Source organism: Cyprinodon variegatus, unplaced genomic scaffold, assembly GCF_000732505.1.
Source record: "Cyprinodon variegatus isolate N-32 unplaced genomic scaffold, C_variegatus-1.0 Scaffold314, whole genome shotgun sequence".
NCBI lineage: Eukaryota > Metazoa > Chordata > Actinopteri > Cyprinodontiformes > Cyprinodontidae > Cyprinodon > Cyprinodon variegatus.
Window position 1 is genome coordinate 892077 of NW_015150767.1, and position 17390 is coordinate 909466.

The 17390-nt window shown below is 39.5% G+C and overlaps 1 protein-coding gene across 5 annotated transcripts; it reads right to left on the reverse strand.

The window, feature by feature from the left end:
* Positions 1-7283: 7283 nt before the first annotated feature.
* LOC107090894 (calcitonin-1-like) lies at positions 7284-12170 on the reverse strand. 5 transcript variants are annotated; one of them, XM_015384517.1, is made up of 4 exons: positions 11069-11264; positions 10036-10170; positions 8090-8268; positions 7284-7994 (listed from the first exon to the last, which is right to left on the reverse strand). In XM_015384517.1, exons 1-3 carry the CDS (start codon positions 11236-11238, stop codon positions 8106-8108), a joined length of 468 nt encoding a protein of 155 aa, XP_015240003.1. In that variant the 5' UTR covers positions 11239-11264; the 3' UTR covers positions 7284-7994; positions 8090-8105. The 5 variants fall into 5 exon arrangements, with proteins under 5 accessions (XP_015240003.1, XP_015240004.1, XP_015240005.1 ...); XM_015384518.1 differs by having other exon boundaries at positions 7286-7994; positions 8090-8265; XM_015384519.1 differs by lacking the exons at positions 7284-7994; positions 8090-8268 and adding exons at positions 8275-9082; positions 12004-12170 and having other exon boundaries at positions 11069-11160.
* Positions 12171-17390: the final 5220 nt, after the last annotated feature.

Below are 17390 nucleotides of genomic sequence, written 5' to 3' on the forward strand. Positions count from 1 at the left end.
AAAACTGTGTGATATTTGCTAAGTTGTTGGGTGAGTAGAGAGGTAGGTGGAGGTAGAGCATTAATAGCCCGATCTTGTGGGGTAGAATTTCAGTTCAGAAAGACGTTACTCATTGGTTCCACCTTAGCGCTGTTGTGGCTCTACCATTCTTATACTGTACCTCATCCAAAATAGTTAAGTTATCCTGAGCAATTTCATGTATTTGTGCTGCTATACGTTTGGGCTGCTGGAGGACATAAGGATGACTTTTCCTCATTCTACTTTATTATATCCCTATTCTCCGACTCTGCAGTGTTTGTCAAATTCCACTCATAACTTTATGCTCTCTGCTTTTTCTCCTCATACTGTAGAAGCTTCAACTGTTCTGTCCTTGTTTGGCTGTTAAACTATCCTGGCTTAAATATCAGCGGTGCTGCTGTCATCAACACTTCTGATTGGAGCTTGACCTTTTTTCAGGATAGTCCTGTTTCTTTTGACGTAACTAGCAGATTTGTCTTGGAGCTCATCTGCCTGGCTCTGTTTGCCTTATGGGGCCAGTTATGTTGCTAGTTAACATTTTTGTATCTCTGCTTCTTTCTGTTTGTGTCATGATCTGCTCTGATAGCTGGCCTTAATTGTTAATTTCACTCACCTGCCTAGTTCTTCCCAGTTCCTAATCATCTCTGATCACATCCACCTGTAGGATCTGCTTTATATCCGGTCCAGCCCAGCTATTGAGATCAGGTCATTGTTTGATTTCTGTTTGTTCCCTGTTTGCCCTTTGTTAGTGTCCTGTCTTTCAGTTTTAGTTATTTCCAAGGTTCATATCCCCATATCCAGTAGGAGATTATTTTTCAGCCCGTGTCTTCAGGCTAGTTTAATCCTTAACATACCTTCACGCTCTGATGGATCTCTGGAACCCAGATCTGTCCATTTCTGTGTGGATCGGAACCCCTAACCGGAGTGCGGACTCATGGATTCAAGAACTGCTAAAGTCTGATCTTCATCCTTGTCCAGGATCAGAGTCATGCTTGCCCACAGTGGTTGCTGCATCAGGGATGCTCTGTATGGCTCAGAGCTGCTTCTAGTTGGCAGGGCATCGGCTTATCCTGCCTATAATTGAGAGGATGGACTGAACTGTTAAACCAAAATGATCGTGGTCACTTACCAGTGTTTCTCCCTAAACCAGAGTGTCAGTGACTGGGCGGTGCCCTGCTCCACTCCTGCAGTCGCTACTGGTCCGCAAATCCTCAGCAGCCTGCTTCAGTTCTGTCAATGTGTTTGTTTTAATAAATGCTTTGAACTTTCCAACTGGCTATCTCACCTTGAATACTGGGTTCACCTGTCCCGTTTTATGACAGTTTGTCTACTTCTGTCTCCTCAAACCCTTGCCAGCATCTACAGATGGCTGTCCACACTGACCCTGGTTCTGCTGGAGATTTCTTCCTGTTAAAAGGGAGTTTTTCCTCTCCACTGTCACCACAAGCATACACAGTTTGAGGGATTTCTGAGGGGAGTCAAAGACAAAATGCAAACAAAGATCATCTTGGCAGGCTTATCCAGGAGCAGCATGTATTCAGTGACTGGATGCAATCGAGTGGTTTTCCTAACCAGTCTGACAGTATTGTCGATATAAAGTGCCTTGAGATGACATGGATTGTGAATTGACACTATAAAAAAGATTTGAAAACATTTTAGTTAGTGTTATTAACTATTTTGCTGTAACATAATTTCTTTATTTATAAAAAAAAACTAATTTCTGATTGCTTCAACATTTTCTAGTTCTGGTAAATTATTCGGCTCTGCAGAGTATAGCCCTATTGTCTGAAAGATCTTCACCAGTCTGGTTTTATAGCTGGGAAAGAAATGAATATTTCTCAGGTAAAATCAAGGCAAAGTAGAAAAGTTGTATTAAAAACTGTAGAGAAGGGAACAGTGTTCAGTAATATGAATGACACCAAGCTGGTTCTTCTCAGTAAAACCAATACTTTGCTTAGTTGCAGAATCTGGTGGAACGTAAACCAACTCATGACTTCAGCTCTCTATTTCCCCAACCATCAAATTACTCCTAAGAGGAAAACATATTCCAAAACCCTCATACTGGAAATGGGTCTGTGGTTTGGGCTTCTGGGAACTGGACAAGAGGCACCTCTTTCACTGCTTGGTTTGTCTCCGATATGAAATCTTTAATTCCTTTCTGGAAGGGTTCAATTCAAAGCAGCTGTCCACCATTAGGACTGCTTCTCTCTTTTGCAAAGTGGGATTATTAGACTACAGCTGAGACAGAAGCCTAACTCCTCCTAAAACGACCCACAGATTCAGCCCCAATCTTCCTGTCCTCCTCAATCATTCAAAATATAGAGATTAAATTTTATTTTCCCCTCCCCAGTCATTTCCGAAACATTTCCCGTGTGGATTTGAATATGGCTCTGAGTCTCTCTCCAGCAGATATTGTGACAGATCAGGGATTTTTAAAGCTCGAGGGGGAATTTAAAACATTTCTCTAGATGCTTAAACAAAAATAACTTCTCATATTAGTTCTAAAAATCATCACAAAATTATCAACTTAACCAACTGGTCCATATTTGCTTCAATCCTCACAGATATTATCTAAGATTAGTAGGATGTTTAACAAAAGACTCCTTTTGTTTTCTCCATGCAGACAATTGTGTGTTGGAGCATGAAGCAAATAGTGACAAATATTCCCTTGTCTGCTTGGTTGCATAGCTTAGCATTCATCCATGAAGCCAGATCAACTTTATCCTGTTTGGCTCTTTTTTCCCATTTGTAATGTGCTCATTATAACCATAGTCTCGGATATTAAATGAATGTAATGGAACCTTCAGAACCAATAGATCAAAACCAAAGTCATTGATATATAAATTAAACTGCTTGTGAGATCCTATATATACTAAAACCGGAAATATAAACATAGAAAAACAAACAGCACTGGAGACATAGAGCGCAGTACTTGAGAAACAAGACATTCACAAAACAAATGCTTTATAAAATTTCAAATCAACATGTTGAATATTTCATAAGTTCTGTTTGAAATTTATTGTTATTTGTGACATTGATGCTTTGAATAGAGCTCTGAAATATTCAAATGTACATGGAATTCTATTCTGCTAAATATAGAATATCTTCTAAAATGTTAATTTACAACAAAACTTATGTTCTCTCTACCGAAAGAGAAAACAAAAAGGAAAATTAACAGGTTTACGGTACATTTCTGCTTTTGAAGAATAGACCTTTTAAAGTCATTTAGTGTCACTACAATAAGGTACTTCAGATTTTAAGCAGAGAAAGCCCGACTAATCAGGAACTAATGGATAGTTACAAAGGAAACACAGAGAAATTAATCAGTACCTAATGTGTTGTTACCAAGGTAACATATAGTAACTAATCAGGGACTAATGTGTAGCTACAAAAAAAACGTTAAAGGAGAAGTTCACTTTTTAACACTTTAAGCCCATTTTCTGTAGTGTCCAAGATGAAATCGAATGATCGACACCAAAATTTTGACAATTGGTCCTGTCTCTGCTTTTTGGCTCATTTAGAATCACCCCCTGGCTGCTTTAGAATGGCTACCATAGAGCATGTCCGATAATGTCCTTAAAACAACCTTAAACGTTCTTTTTTTAAAATATGCTACTCACCGTGTCGTCAGCGCTGTTCAATGACGTTCCAAAAAAAATTTCGTGAAGAAAAAACGTTCCTGTAGTGTTTTATTTAGCATTTTGTAAATCCCATTGAGTTCTGTAGGAATAGTCAATATTCCGCTGCCACCGGAAACGGAAATGGGGCCTGTTTACACAGTTGTAGTCTACACAGTTGAAGTCTTTTCGCTTCACTCTGTGTACTCCGACGTCGAGGTGCTAACGTCTCTGTTAAACACTTTAAAAAACTCTGAAAATGGAATACGAAAGGTGGATTCTTGATTCTCGACGTCGGAGTACACAGAGTGAAGCGAAAAGACTACAACTGTGTAAACAGGCCCCATTTCCGTTTCCGGTGGCAGGGGAATATTGACTATTCCAACAGAACTCAATGGGATTTACAAAATGCTAAATAAAACACTACAGGAACGTTTTTTCTTTACGAAACTTTTTTTGGAACATCATTGAACAGCGCTGACGACCCGGTGAGTAGCATATTTTAAAAAAAGAACGTTTAAGGTTGTTTTAAGGACATTATCGGACATGCTTTATGGAAGCCATTCTAAAGCAGCCAGGGGGTGATTCTGCATGAGCCAAAAAGCAGAGACAGGACCAATTGTCAAAATTTTGGTGTCGATCATTCGATTTCATCCTGGACACTACAGAAAATGGGCTTAAAGTGTTAAAAAGTGAACTTCTCCTTTAATAATCAGGTACTAATGTGTAGTTACCAAGGAAATACAGAGTGACTAATCAGGAATTTTGGAGTTATTACCAAGGAAGACAAAGGGGAACTTGAAAGGACCTAACAGCTAGTTAAGCTGTACTTATTAGGGGATTACTGGTTAATTACTGCAAAAACAGAAGAGAAATGAATCCATAATACACCTTTGAGGTTACATCTTATGAAAAACCTCATTGGTTCTTTCTTTTATAAACATTTGAATAACAGTCATTACCACATTTTTTGTAGTCTGTCATCTTAACTATGTATCACTTACTGGGAACCAAATTATTGACTAGCTGTGATTTAATGGAACTGGTGGAGTCAAGCGCTATATCAAGTGGATACTAAGGAGCATAACACTACCTTTTCACTCCGTGACCATTAAGTAATGTTTTTTGTATCCTAAAGTAAATTGAAACTATAATTTAGTTCCTGATTAGTCGCTCTTCATTTCCTTGGCAGCAACACATTAGTTCCAGATTAGTTACTCTGTTTCCCAAGTAACTAAGCAGCAGCCCCTAAGGCTGGGTGCTTCCCAGTAAGTAATCCTTAACTACCCCTTAGTTCCTGACAAGCTATTTCCACATTCTCTAGAAGCTGTTTATATTTTGTGTAATTTTGTAACGTTTTTGTCATGGTTTTGGTTCTGTTAAAGCTTTATCTCTGAGTTTTCATTGCTCATATTTCCATTTTTGTGTTCGAGTTATTTTTTATTGTATTTGACTTCATAGATATTTCTTGTTTGCCCTCTTGTGTCAGTCTCCTTTTCCCTAGCTCCCTTCTTGCTTTTGTTCACACCTGCTCCCAATCTGCTAATTAGCTTGGTCCTTGTTTCTCTCTTTGTTGTGAGTATTCTTGGCTTTCAAAAGTTTTGGGTTTTTGTGGATTTATGTTTTTGGATTTTGCTTCTGTTACCTGCACCCCACAATGACAGTGGGGTGGAGGTTTGACAGGACCCAAATGCAGACATTGAAGCTGAAGTTGTTTCTTGAAGATTTAATAACAAAAATGGTGACATAAATAAAATCTAAAAACATAAATCCACAAAAACCCAAAACTACTGAAAACCATAAATTTTCACAACAAGGGGGCAAAGAAATGATGGCAAACCACCATCTAAAATACCGTAACTAGAACACAAAATGGAAATAAGACCAATGAAAACTCAGAGATAAAACTTGAACAGAACCAAAAGCATGACAGTTTTGTTACCAACTGTTCTGCATCCTTTAAGGCAAAAACTTAATTTTACTTCTGTGATCAAAGGGTAGTTCAGGTCTTTAGACATGCCATTGTGTAAAACGTTCATCTGTAACTGAGATATATCAATTTCCCTACGGCCACTGAGTCTCTTAAACCTAAAGATGCTTTGCTAACTTTACTAGGCGCAAACAGTACTCTCTCAGAGGCAAGATTTCCTGAAAAGTAGCCAATCGCAGGTAGTTCACTTTCTCTGTTTAGTTCTGTCCTTAAAGTGAGAAAAGAACATGAGTGGGGGAGAATCTAGAAGAGCATAAAAAGCAAGAGAGCAGAAAAGGAGCGTGGAGTCATGGTTGGGTGTATTGGGGCATCATGTTATTAAACCTGTGTGCATAGTGTTTAAAATGCACATGGAGGGCAGTTCACATGGATGTGTTTTAAATAAAACTGCTTGTATCAGTATTTATTACTCGTGTACTTTTGGTAGCATTCTCACTTCATATCCTCTCCTCTGCATTCTGATGCATAAACTTTTACAGCAATATAGTGAAATCTACACAAAATAAGAACCTAAACCTTGTAAAGAAGAGAGGAAAATGTATTCAGATGTCTAGTAAATCTAACGTAAGATATATGGACTGTCTATCTCTTACACTATTGTAGATAAACCTGAATCCTTGTGGTATCTTTGAGCTCATGCTTTATGATTGTTGTTATTCCTTAGTAACTGAAACATATAAATTAAGCTTAATGCCATATCTGAAATCTAAAACTAAAAAGTTTTTATTTATTTATTCATCCTTTGTTCTCTTTGCTTTCCGTTTTAAGTAAACCTTCTCTTCTAATTATTTCAAACCACTGGCAGAACTACAGGCTGTTCAACGGTGTGGAACAAGATTTGTTTATCTGGAAGTCTAGTGGAAGTAGTCACTGTTGCATGGAAAGTATTACTTGTATTTTGAACCCTTTTAGATGCACAGGAACGCTCATTATTCCCACTTTAAATATGATATGATAACTATAAAATTAGAATCATGAAACAATAAATATCCTTTTGGATAACTCATTGTAAAAACATACAGGAGTTACAGAAGTCAGATTGATAAAGCCTTTGTGAGATTATTTATTTTATGAAAATGGAAGTTTTTTTCCCTATCAAAGGCAAAGAAACTTTTTGTGGATAATTAGATTGCCCTCTATAGGAGATTTGCTGTAACAGCAAGTGAAGACCCCCAAAATGTCCAGTCGTCCCTGATGTTAAATCACCTGCCACCACCTTTGTTTATGTTCTGTATGGATATCATGGATATCTCAAGCATCTGTGGATGTAAGTAAAAGACAAGTCTGATTGCAATGTTTGGTCTGATCTGTCTTATTAGGGAACTTCCCCATGCATGTATTTCTTTTTATCATGTATCCAAACAAGGGGCTGAGTCATAACTACTCTCTATGAAGTGTATGCGTTTATGTCAGCGTTTTTACTCCGCTAATGTAGGATTTCACTCCACTGTAATTGTTTTCTTTTTTTACATTGTGTCAGCTGGAAGCGCAGTTTATTTCACAATGAATGAATCACAGAAATATTCCATTCCAATCAGGTTCTCCTTAGTTTTAGCTGTTTTTTCCTAATCTTTAGACAGCATATCAACATTGTGAGTACAAATAAAAGTGCCAGTTGAATTAATTTCTTTTTCAGCATCTGATTAAAAAAACATTTGAAGAAACAACACAATTGCCGTCCAATGTATCTAAAATACATTTTAATCTTGCTGAAATTTTGTTTTCACAATATTGTTTACAATATGAATCCATTAATGTTCTCCTCATCCTCACTCGGGTCTTCTATGCCGTCTGGAAACAAAGCTGTACAATCATGTTCATGTAAATTGTTCTACATCAAGGCACAAGACAACAGGCGTTGTGTGTGGAGTGATAGGGGAGGGTTTCCCTCTGGCAAACATGGGAAAGCAGCTTGGGGGAGGGAGGGGGTGATGAGAGATTAATTCAGCGGGGGTCAGCTCTAGAAATGTGCTCTAACGAGGTAAAAGAAAAAAGAAAGTGATAACCACTGCTGTTTTCATTTTATTTTCCAATAATAGTCATGTATAAAAAAGAGCAATCATTGGGATTTTTTTTTTTTTTTACTTTCTGAAGGAGTTCATTTGTTCATGTACATAAAGTAAAGTGCTTTTTTTCAATTCTTTTTTTCTGTTATTTGCCAAAAGCAAAAAAATAAATAAATAAATAAATACGGAAAAGAAAAAAGGTTTCAGTAACAGGATAGATGATTGGGACAAAATGTCCTTTCTTTTCCAGTAAGAATGTGAAAGAGAAGGTAAAGGGCCAGTTCAATATTTTTCTGTGTCGTTTTGCTTGTTGATTTTTGTTCACAGGTTGTTTTCTTTGTTTTTCTCTTCAGGTTTCTGCCTCTGGAAGACAGACAAAAAGAGAGACATTTCAGCACATTTAAATGGCAGCACTTATTAACTTTTAGCAAATTTCTATGGTTTTTATTTGCATTCACCGTTATTCTGAAGACTTCACATCTGGATGCTTCTCCTTCGCCTGCCGAAGGCCTTGGCGCCAACGTTGGTGGGGACAAAGTTGCTGTTGCCCATTCCCCCCGATCGGCTGAGGAAGTCCGCCAGGCGGTGGGTCACGCACGTGGCCGTGTTGCAGGCTCGCTTCTGTGCTGTAACGCTGCTTCAGGACAGGAAAAGGCGGTTAAGGTTAAGGCATGTTACATTTATATAGATTAACACCAAAAAAACATGGACACAGCTAATTACAACCAAGCACAACACACATTTCCTTACCTCTAAACTTCCTGACGTCTTCTTTAACAGATTTCAAGGCACCTTAATGTATTTTATATTCTAATAATTTTGTTCATTGTGTGTGCACGAGGCTTTAAAAACGAAATGAGTTACGTCTTCCTGGTAGAAAAATACGTTTATTGAACAACAAACATGGTGTCGCATGAGTGGATAATTTATTAATGGTTACATTAAGTGATCTCTCTTTCAGATTTCATCAAATACCACTACACAAAGACAATTTTTCTGATATCTTAAATCACAGCTGTGTAAATTAAGTCTGATTGTCTGAGATAAGATCAACAATTTATTCTCTGCCAAAAAAACGGAGTAGAAAACAGGTTGGGGGAAAATAATGCAGGAAAGGTACAAAAAGAAAAAGTCAGGTTCTTTTCATGTCAAAGTTAGCATGCACTTGCCAGAATGAAAAAAATGCAAGGAGAAAACGGAATACATAGAGGAAGATAGGGAGGATAAATTAAGAGAGAGAAGAGAGGGGAAGAAGAGGGGTTTAGACGCCGTCAAACGACTCGCCGTAGCCTGCATAGCTGTCCCTCTCAGGAGCACTGCGCTTCTTGCCGGGTGTTCCTGCTCCCACGTTCGTGCGGGGGAACGTCTGCAACTTGTGCAGCTCTTGAGACAGTTTGCCCAGGACACAAGTGCTGAGGTTGGAACAGCGCTTGGTTAGGGGTCTGTCCATGCTGTTGGGGAGGGGACACACAAACAAGACATGCAGAGAAAAAAAGGACTCATAGATGAGGGAAAAACATGCAGGCAATACATTCTTCATCATTTGGTTTTCTTTTAGCTCTCATCTGACATGCGTTTCTATCTCATGCCATCACAACTGAATAAAAGTGGGATAAAAATCATCTCATATTTTTTAAAGGATCATGCCACCAGCTCCCCCTTTTAAACATTCAAAGAACTCGTCATCCATCCCGTCATGCACCAAACATAACTCCCCCCGCCATATTCCCGTATCTCTTACACCCACAAAAAAGAAACATTCGCTTCCAACAGTCATGCAGCTTCCCGTAACTGACATCATGCACACTTTTCTGGGTTCGGATCAGCAAAGATATCCTTTTCACATGCCCAGCAGGCAGTGTTAGCCCCAATAGCACAAAGTCAAAAAAAGGCTTGTTTCATGCAGGGACAGGTTAATGACAGAGAATACTGATTTTTATTGTTTAATTTTTTGTTGTGAAATTTTTTTTATTTTGTTTTCATTTCTGTGGTTCTGTTAATAGTACATACCTTGCTATGACTGACTGATGATGCATCAGCACTAGTGTTGAAATGAGACCACAGAGTGAAACAAGGGCAAATCTTGGACGGAAGCCCAAAAGAAAAAAAATCTGACTATTTTACATTTCTGATAAAAGTCAGCAAGTTCAGGAACTATCATACTGTCTGAAACACCTTTAATCTAATTTGCTCAGTTTCATAAAATGTGAAATGTTCTGCACTCCCATTTGAAGAACAAATCTGCTCCCAAACTGCATGGGAACCTGACCCGCCATACGTTTGATTAAGTGTCAAATTAGGGCACAGAAAACAAGTAAAATAAACTTAACTGATTGAAAACAATTCCGTTACAAGTTGAGTTGCTTCTGCATGCTTCACGTTAATAACTCATAGACAGATGTACCTGTTTCCCTCAGTCGCCTGCTGTTCCAGCTCCTCTGCCGTCATCTGCACAAACTCCTTGACGATGGCGTTCAGTAACCTCCGAGCCTCGTAGTCCGTGAGCGTGACTCGGTCTGACATGGAGTCTAATCCTGGTCTGAGGTGAGAAGGTGATCAGGGTTGGGGGGGGTTAGAGGACAACAAAAGGACAGGCGGTTAGTGTTCATGTAAATCCCTAGCAGAAGTCATTGCCTATAGAGATTATGCTGGTGGGGGTGCTGGTAAAGCTGGAGGAGAGATGGAAAAGGGAGGCAGGAGACGTCAGCACCTCAGAGTGTATTGACGTCTGAGTTGGAGGGCCAGTGGCCAGCATGGGGGTAAAGGGGGGGTGGGGGTGATGAAACAATCTGCGGAAAGTGCCCCGTTTGAGAAAGGGGCTGATTTCCAACAAGCTTTGGATTTATTACGAAATCGATAGCTTCATAGGATCGCTTGGGGTAGGGGCTGAAGTAGAGCTTAATATGGATGTATAGGTTTCCTTTATCTCCCTATGGAGTAAATTACAACTCTTATTTTAACTTTCTATCAGTTCAACATAAACAATATAGCATAAGTAGTGAAAACTTCACATATTTTCTTTACTACTTAAATGCTTAAATTCTAGCAGTTTTTTTTTAGCATAGGTGCAAGGTATATTTTAGAATCAATACATTCCTTAGATTAACTAAAGGACATTTTATTCTATGGATTTTAGTTATAAGAAACAGAAAATAAAAGTAGGATTTGTTGCTAAGGTAAAAACTGTCAGATTGTATTCTTAGTTAAATAGGTATAAAATATATTCAGTAATAAAACATAGTATACTGTTTATATAGATCTACTTATAGTAACTTTTACTAATTGTATTAATTCAGCTGCAGCAAAAGTCAGAAAAAGGAAACTTTAAACACAAAGCCAATTATTTCTTTTTATGTTAAGAGGTTTGCTCAGGAAATTTACTTGCAAATGCATGACAGCTGTCAGAATGTAATGTAGAACTGGAAGCCATGTCTCACCTTGCAGGGGCGGCTTGTGAGCAGTACATCTGACAGATGACCAGGGCGTAGGCAATAAGGAAAGCAGAGATCTTCAACATAACCATGGTCCCCTGAAACAGGAAGGAAGAGACCCCCAAATCCCACCTTCTGTCAGCTTCTTGTGCACTGATGGGTCTACAAGGCAACATGTGCAAGAAATACACTTGGTCGCGGAGCCCACCTTTGAGTTCCTACATGATAAAAAAGTTCTATCTACTTATCCTTGCACACATCATGACCCCTTCTTCTCTTTTTCACCGAAACACTCTGTGCCGAAATATCCAGCAGCGAGCACAGGACATGTAGTTCTCTTGTGTGATACGCAGCAAGGACGGCAGCATGACATGCCTGCAGGTAGCTGTGTGTGCATCAATGTGTGTTTGTGTGTTTGACAGAAAGAAGGTAGGCAAGGGTCCCAGACTCTGTAATATACGTAGCATTTGCTGGAAGAGGAGGGGGTGATAAGAGAGAGAGGGGATGGGAGGGGGGTACTCCAAGCTTGCCAACTCCCTAAGGGACCAGTGCATTAGTGTAATGAGCTTCCACCACTCTCTAACAAACACACACATTTTGTCTGAAACACCCACATACTCTAAGCTGGCTGCCTCTTCCCATTTTCCTCCTCAGGATGTCGCTTTCCCTTAGTGATTTCTTTTTTCACTTTTCTCAGGAGATTTTCTTCCCAATCATTTCTATCTTTCCCTTCCTCATATTTTTCCTTCTTTTTTTTTTACACAATTCACCAAGTCTATATTTGCTCAAGCAGAACACAGGACCTTTCCAACATGTTTTACATTTACACTCACATCAACCCAATCCAATCTCTGTCTTCCTTCTAATCTGCTCCCCAAAGACCAAGAGTCAAACACAGATCCAACCCACTGCTGAAGAGAATAATGGAAGTCAACACTTACCTTCAACGGTAATCACCCAGCAGTAAAAATAAATATATATGTATATATAAATATCTCTCTGGATCTCGAAACACAGAAGTTGACTTTCTCTCAACTTGCAGACCAACTCTTGACTCTGTTGCATCAAGCGCCAACCACCAGCCTATATATCCCACCACTCGGATTTGTGCATCGACTGTGTAGGTGTTTAATTATTTGCCAGCAGCCAATCGTGTGGCCCCGATGCTACGGCGAGCCAATGGGAAGCCTTCCCTGTTTTGACTTGGCTCGCTACTGAGAGATATGGCTTTTGTGCTGACGTCATTGCTCAGTCACTAAGTGCTCCATTCACAAAATTCACCAGTCATTTGGACCATTTGCCATGCCCGGTTTGCATTGATGTCATTAATTAAATAAGAGGCAGAGCAAACTCGTGTCTCTGCGGAAGCAACGGCAGCTATAAATACTTGAAAAAGTTTCCAAAAAATCTTCGGCTTCATGCTATATGTCAAAGTCCTAAATCAATAAGTGCCCGCAAAAAAAACTAAACAAAAAAAAAACACATCTATAAGTATAACTTCCCTCCTGAATAAGCATTTGCAGGCGGGGCCATCTGCTGGGGAGGGATGTATACTACAAAGTGACGCACATTTGGACTCCTGTACTTCATTCATAATGCTGCCTGCATGGCTCCAACTTCCATGCAGACTTCATGTATTGAAGTTAAATCATCAACCAGGAGCTTGTATGATCTGAGGCAACACATTGTTTCTTGATAGTATGAATAATGATTACCTTCTGACATTTTTGTGGCATTTCTCAGCGGGCCCTGTGTATACCTTCTTTTCAGTAAAGGGAAAAGTAAAGTGTGGCTATCTCCCGTCTCTCCAGAGTAAAGCCTCGAACCACATTAAAGTAATAAAGTGATACCACAGTCGGTCCAGTAATGACCCAAGCTGCTCAGGCCTCCTCCCACACAGTGAGCAAACGACCAATCGATGACAGCCTGCGACAAGAGCCGTTTCTCAAAAGCAATTACACAAGCGTTTGCCCTGCACAATTGTCTCAATGCCATGCCTTTTCATTAGTGGGTAGGGCAGTGCGTGCATGTGTGTGTTTATTTCTTAGCCCTCTCATATGAGCACGCATGTACGGAAAATCTGTGTATCTTTCTATGTCTTCTTAATGCTGCTGCATTGCTGACAAATTGGATAGGCGACCAGTAGGTACGTGCGTCTGTGTGTGTGTGTGTGTGTGTAAGCCTATATGTCAGAGTAAACGAAGGGGAGGGGTTGCCTCTCCATGTCTGCGTCATAGAGGAACCCCATTATACAGGATGAGCCTTTTAGTGCTATTGAGCCACATGGTTCAGCCTTGTCAGCTGCTAAATCACTGCTGAATAGGCAGCTGCCGGACCTCAAGCCATGTTTTTAGATGGGCTTTATGCATATCTAGAAGTAGGAGCACCTTAAGTAAGAAGTAGATAAAAAAAAAAAAGAAAACTATTTTGGAAATAAAAAAAGAAAAACTGTGCAACTTTGCATTCAAACCCTCCCCCAAAAAACTAAAGTCTGGGAACCACATTTGGCGGTGATTCCAGCTGCAAGACCTTTCGAGTCTCTTCCACCTATGAAGAACCAAAAGTTTTTGTTGTAATTTAGCTCTTCATAAAGGACTGCTTGTTTTGTGGAAGAAAACACTGTAGTGGGTCTCATATCTAACGAGGATGAGACCCACTACAGAAATCTGACACACTGGTGCTTCATGAAATAGCTTTAATCTGAACACCAGGAAGACTAAACACATAATAGTGGACTACAGGAGGTCCAGGAAAATGTAAGATGCTTCCCTTTGCTTACAGGGGGAGGTGGTGGAGTATGTGGACAGCATAAAGTTTCTGGACTTTGAAATTTCATCTGACCTCTCCTGCACTGACAACACCGTCAGTGCCATCAAAGGCAGCAAGAAATGGGAGTCATGATTGGTAACAAGCTGACCTAAAGATCATGTTACCTCCATTTCATGATCTTGTTGCTTAACAAACATAAGAAAGATCCATCTACACCTAACCCAACATACTACCCAGCCCCGGGTGCAGTCTATGGTTATCTCTCACCTTGAATACCGTAACGCACTCCTGACCGGTCTCCCAGCCTGTATGATAAAACCGTTACAAATGATCAAGAAGGTTACAGTGCTTCTCGTCTTCGATTACCTCAAAAAGTCTCATGTGACCCCTCTGTTCATTGAGCTTCACTGGTTACCCCTGGCTGCCTGCTTTAAATTCAAGCCCCTGATGCTAGCCTACAAAGTGCTTAAGAGTACGGCCCCCGTCTACTTGAACCCTCTTGCAAAGGCTTATGTCATAACTCGGTCACTTCGGTCAGCAGTGGATTGTCGTCTAGCAGTGCCTACACCATGCTTAAGACAATTCAGACTGTTTTCATTTGTTGTTTCAAGATGGTAGAATGACCTACCAAGTGCTACAAGAACAGCAGTGTTTGTGTCTATATTTAGGAAACTCTTAAAGACCAGCCCCTACAAAGAGAATTGGTATCTTAACCTTTACGCATACATGTAGCTCTGTACCCTTCTGCTACTCTTACTGTACTTCCCTATATCTCTTTGCTGTAGCCACTGAATCTGACAAGGGATTTTCCTTTAGAGAACTTATTGTCATATTGGTGATAACTGTAACATAGTGTCTACATTGTAAGTTTCTTTGTTTAAAACCGTCTGCTAGATGCATAAACATAAACAACATAAACCCACCACCTTCTTCTTCACCACGTTCTTTTTCAGGAAGCTTAAAAAAAACTCTGTACTCAACTGCTCACATACATTTACACATGGCAAAAACTGATCTAAAAATAATACAACTTTCTTAAAATAACTACATATGCCCTTAATTTGAGCATGTAACTTACCTGCTGATAGGATTTGTATTTTGCCCTCAAACTGAAATTAAAACTTGAAATTAGCTAACAGAGTTGTTGTCTTTTTTTTCTTATTTTGAATGTAAGTATATTTATTTTATTGGAAAAATATCTTCTTGTTAAAATCAAGGGAAAATAAAATCACAACTTTCACAAAATCACAACTCCAGTAAAGGTGACTTTTTCTGAGCATCTTTTGAGAGTTTTTTTTTTTTTTTTTTGCAAAGCTTTGCCCTTTGGTGGTCAAAGGGTAAAGTCAAGATTTCCAGGCTAATTATGAAAAGATCCTGCTGAACGATGAGAGTGATGACAGAAATGGCATTTACGTTCAACACCTCAGATGTTGATCTAGCTGGAGCCCCATAATGTCTTTGTGCAAAAACATTTCTGAAAGATATTTAGTGACATAACTCTACCAAGCACTTTTTTTCTTTTTTTTTGGGGGGGGGGGGGGTTAACATTTACTTGGCAGAAATATTCTCATGAAGTAAATAGTTCAAACATCCATTTGTATCTCTTAAGCCATTTAAAGGTTTTGGTACATATGTTGTATCATTTTACACCAGCAGTTATTAGGACCAGCTGCAATAGTTGATCTGACCGCAGGCCAGTTATTTTACTAAATGTATATCAAGGTTTATAACGGATGGCATAAGGTTACAAGGGTGGTGTAAAGATGTCAAGAACGGGTGAAATGGTATTGCTTATGGCATACTGAACCTGTACTAAAATGTGATTTTTTTTCTGTGTTTCAATGGTCATGAAAAAATATATAATTGTATGACCTATCTTTATTTTCTATTTTTGAGTTTGTTTTTCCATCTGACCTGATAGGGCTTACCTTCCCATATCCCTCGTCTGAGTTTTTCTTCTTGGTATGTATTCTATGCCATATGAGAGCACTTGCTGTTTGTGTATCTTAGACAAACATTGTGCACCCATGTGTGGATGTGTGTGTTTGCTTCCGTATATGTGCCTGCTCCTTTAGCGTGGGTGTTCCTTTTGGTTCATCGGCACCACACTTCACCCTTGGGAGTTGCAATCGCCAGCCATACCGACTCCAGGAAAGTTTCTCCTCAGTTCCAGAAAAACTTCTGAGCACTGAGTCGATAAAGTAACCTTTAAAGCTGGGCCTCCCTCAGCTGAGATCAACACACCCAACCTAGTGTAAGTCATTACCGTGGACACAGCTTCTTCCAGTTGCTGTGGTGTTATTGGATGCGGACAAACGTGCAATAAGTAGTGTTCATGGTTCACCTATGTTGGGCTAATAAATGATCCCATGTGGAAGTGTAACAAATATAGATGGCTTGCAGAAATGATAGTAACACCCAAGGGTGATGCTATATGATATTATTGAAAGGAGAAGACTGAAACCACACGGTTAAGGCCATTGAAAGGAATACTTGTAAATTGTAAAAGTTTTGTCTTACTGTAAAGATGCTACAAGCCATCAAATGCCAATTACACCTTATCTTCAAGGGTGGGTTTGGCATTTAATTATGGAATCATAGGCAGGAAAGTGACTTCCAGTTCTTAAGTGTTTTTTAGAGACTAGAAAAGACTGTACTTTTCAGGAAATCCTTAGTCTATTGATTTCTTCCTAGTTGCAAAGTAACTTCAGGCTATAAGCTAAGTGTATAATTCTGACTTGATCTGGGAGTTAAGGCAAGGCAAGTTTATTTATAAGGCACAATTCAGTACAAAGAATATTTAAAGGGTTTTACACAAATTAAAGACCAGTGGTAGAGTACGGCTGTATAGCATCTGCATGTGTGGAAATCTTTGTTTAAGCCGGGCATACACTGTACGATATTTTCAATCATTGCACACAGCTACAGCTCAACCTGTACAACGAAACAGCAGGAATTAAAAGTTCACAGCTCACAATGTTCTTACACTGTATGGCCCGATGCTCTGATGCGATCTAACTGCTCACTCTGTACATCCAAAAACCACACTTCGGACTCAGTGCCGAGAGATGGTGCTGATCTAACTGATCAATCTGGAAGAAGAACTCCCTTGTTTGCACATGTGCAGGGCTCGAGGTTCTGGTAAATCGACTCGTAGACTTTCATAGCTCTGCTTCAACAGCAGGATATGTCCATGAACATCTCACGAGGGCCGACTGGATTTCAAACATGTTTGATTTTCTTCCGACTTTAAAATTCTCGTTTGGGATGTGGTCTTGATAGGGCTAATAGGCCCTCACAACGCAGGATACATGATGAGGCTGAAATTCAGCCTGATCCAAAAAATTCTTGCACAACTGGAGAATGGGCTCAGGAAAATTGTCAGTCGAGGACCCAAACGTGGAAGGACTGTTTTTAATATGATTAATTTTTGGCCAAAGGGGAGAGTCTAAAAGAGTTTGTGTCCAAGAGAGGAATCAGCTTTAACATTTCCTGCTTGCCTCAGAGTCCTAGAAGTGTACAGTTCCTGAAGAGAAGGAATATCGGCAGAGTGAATGAT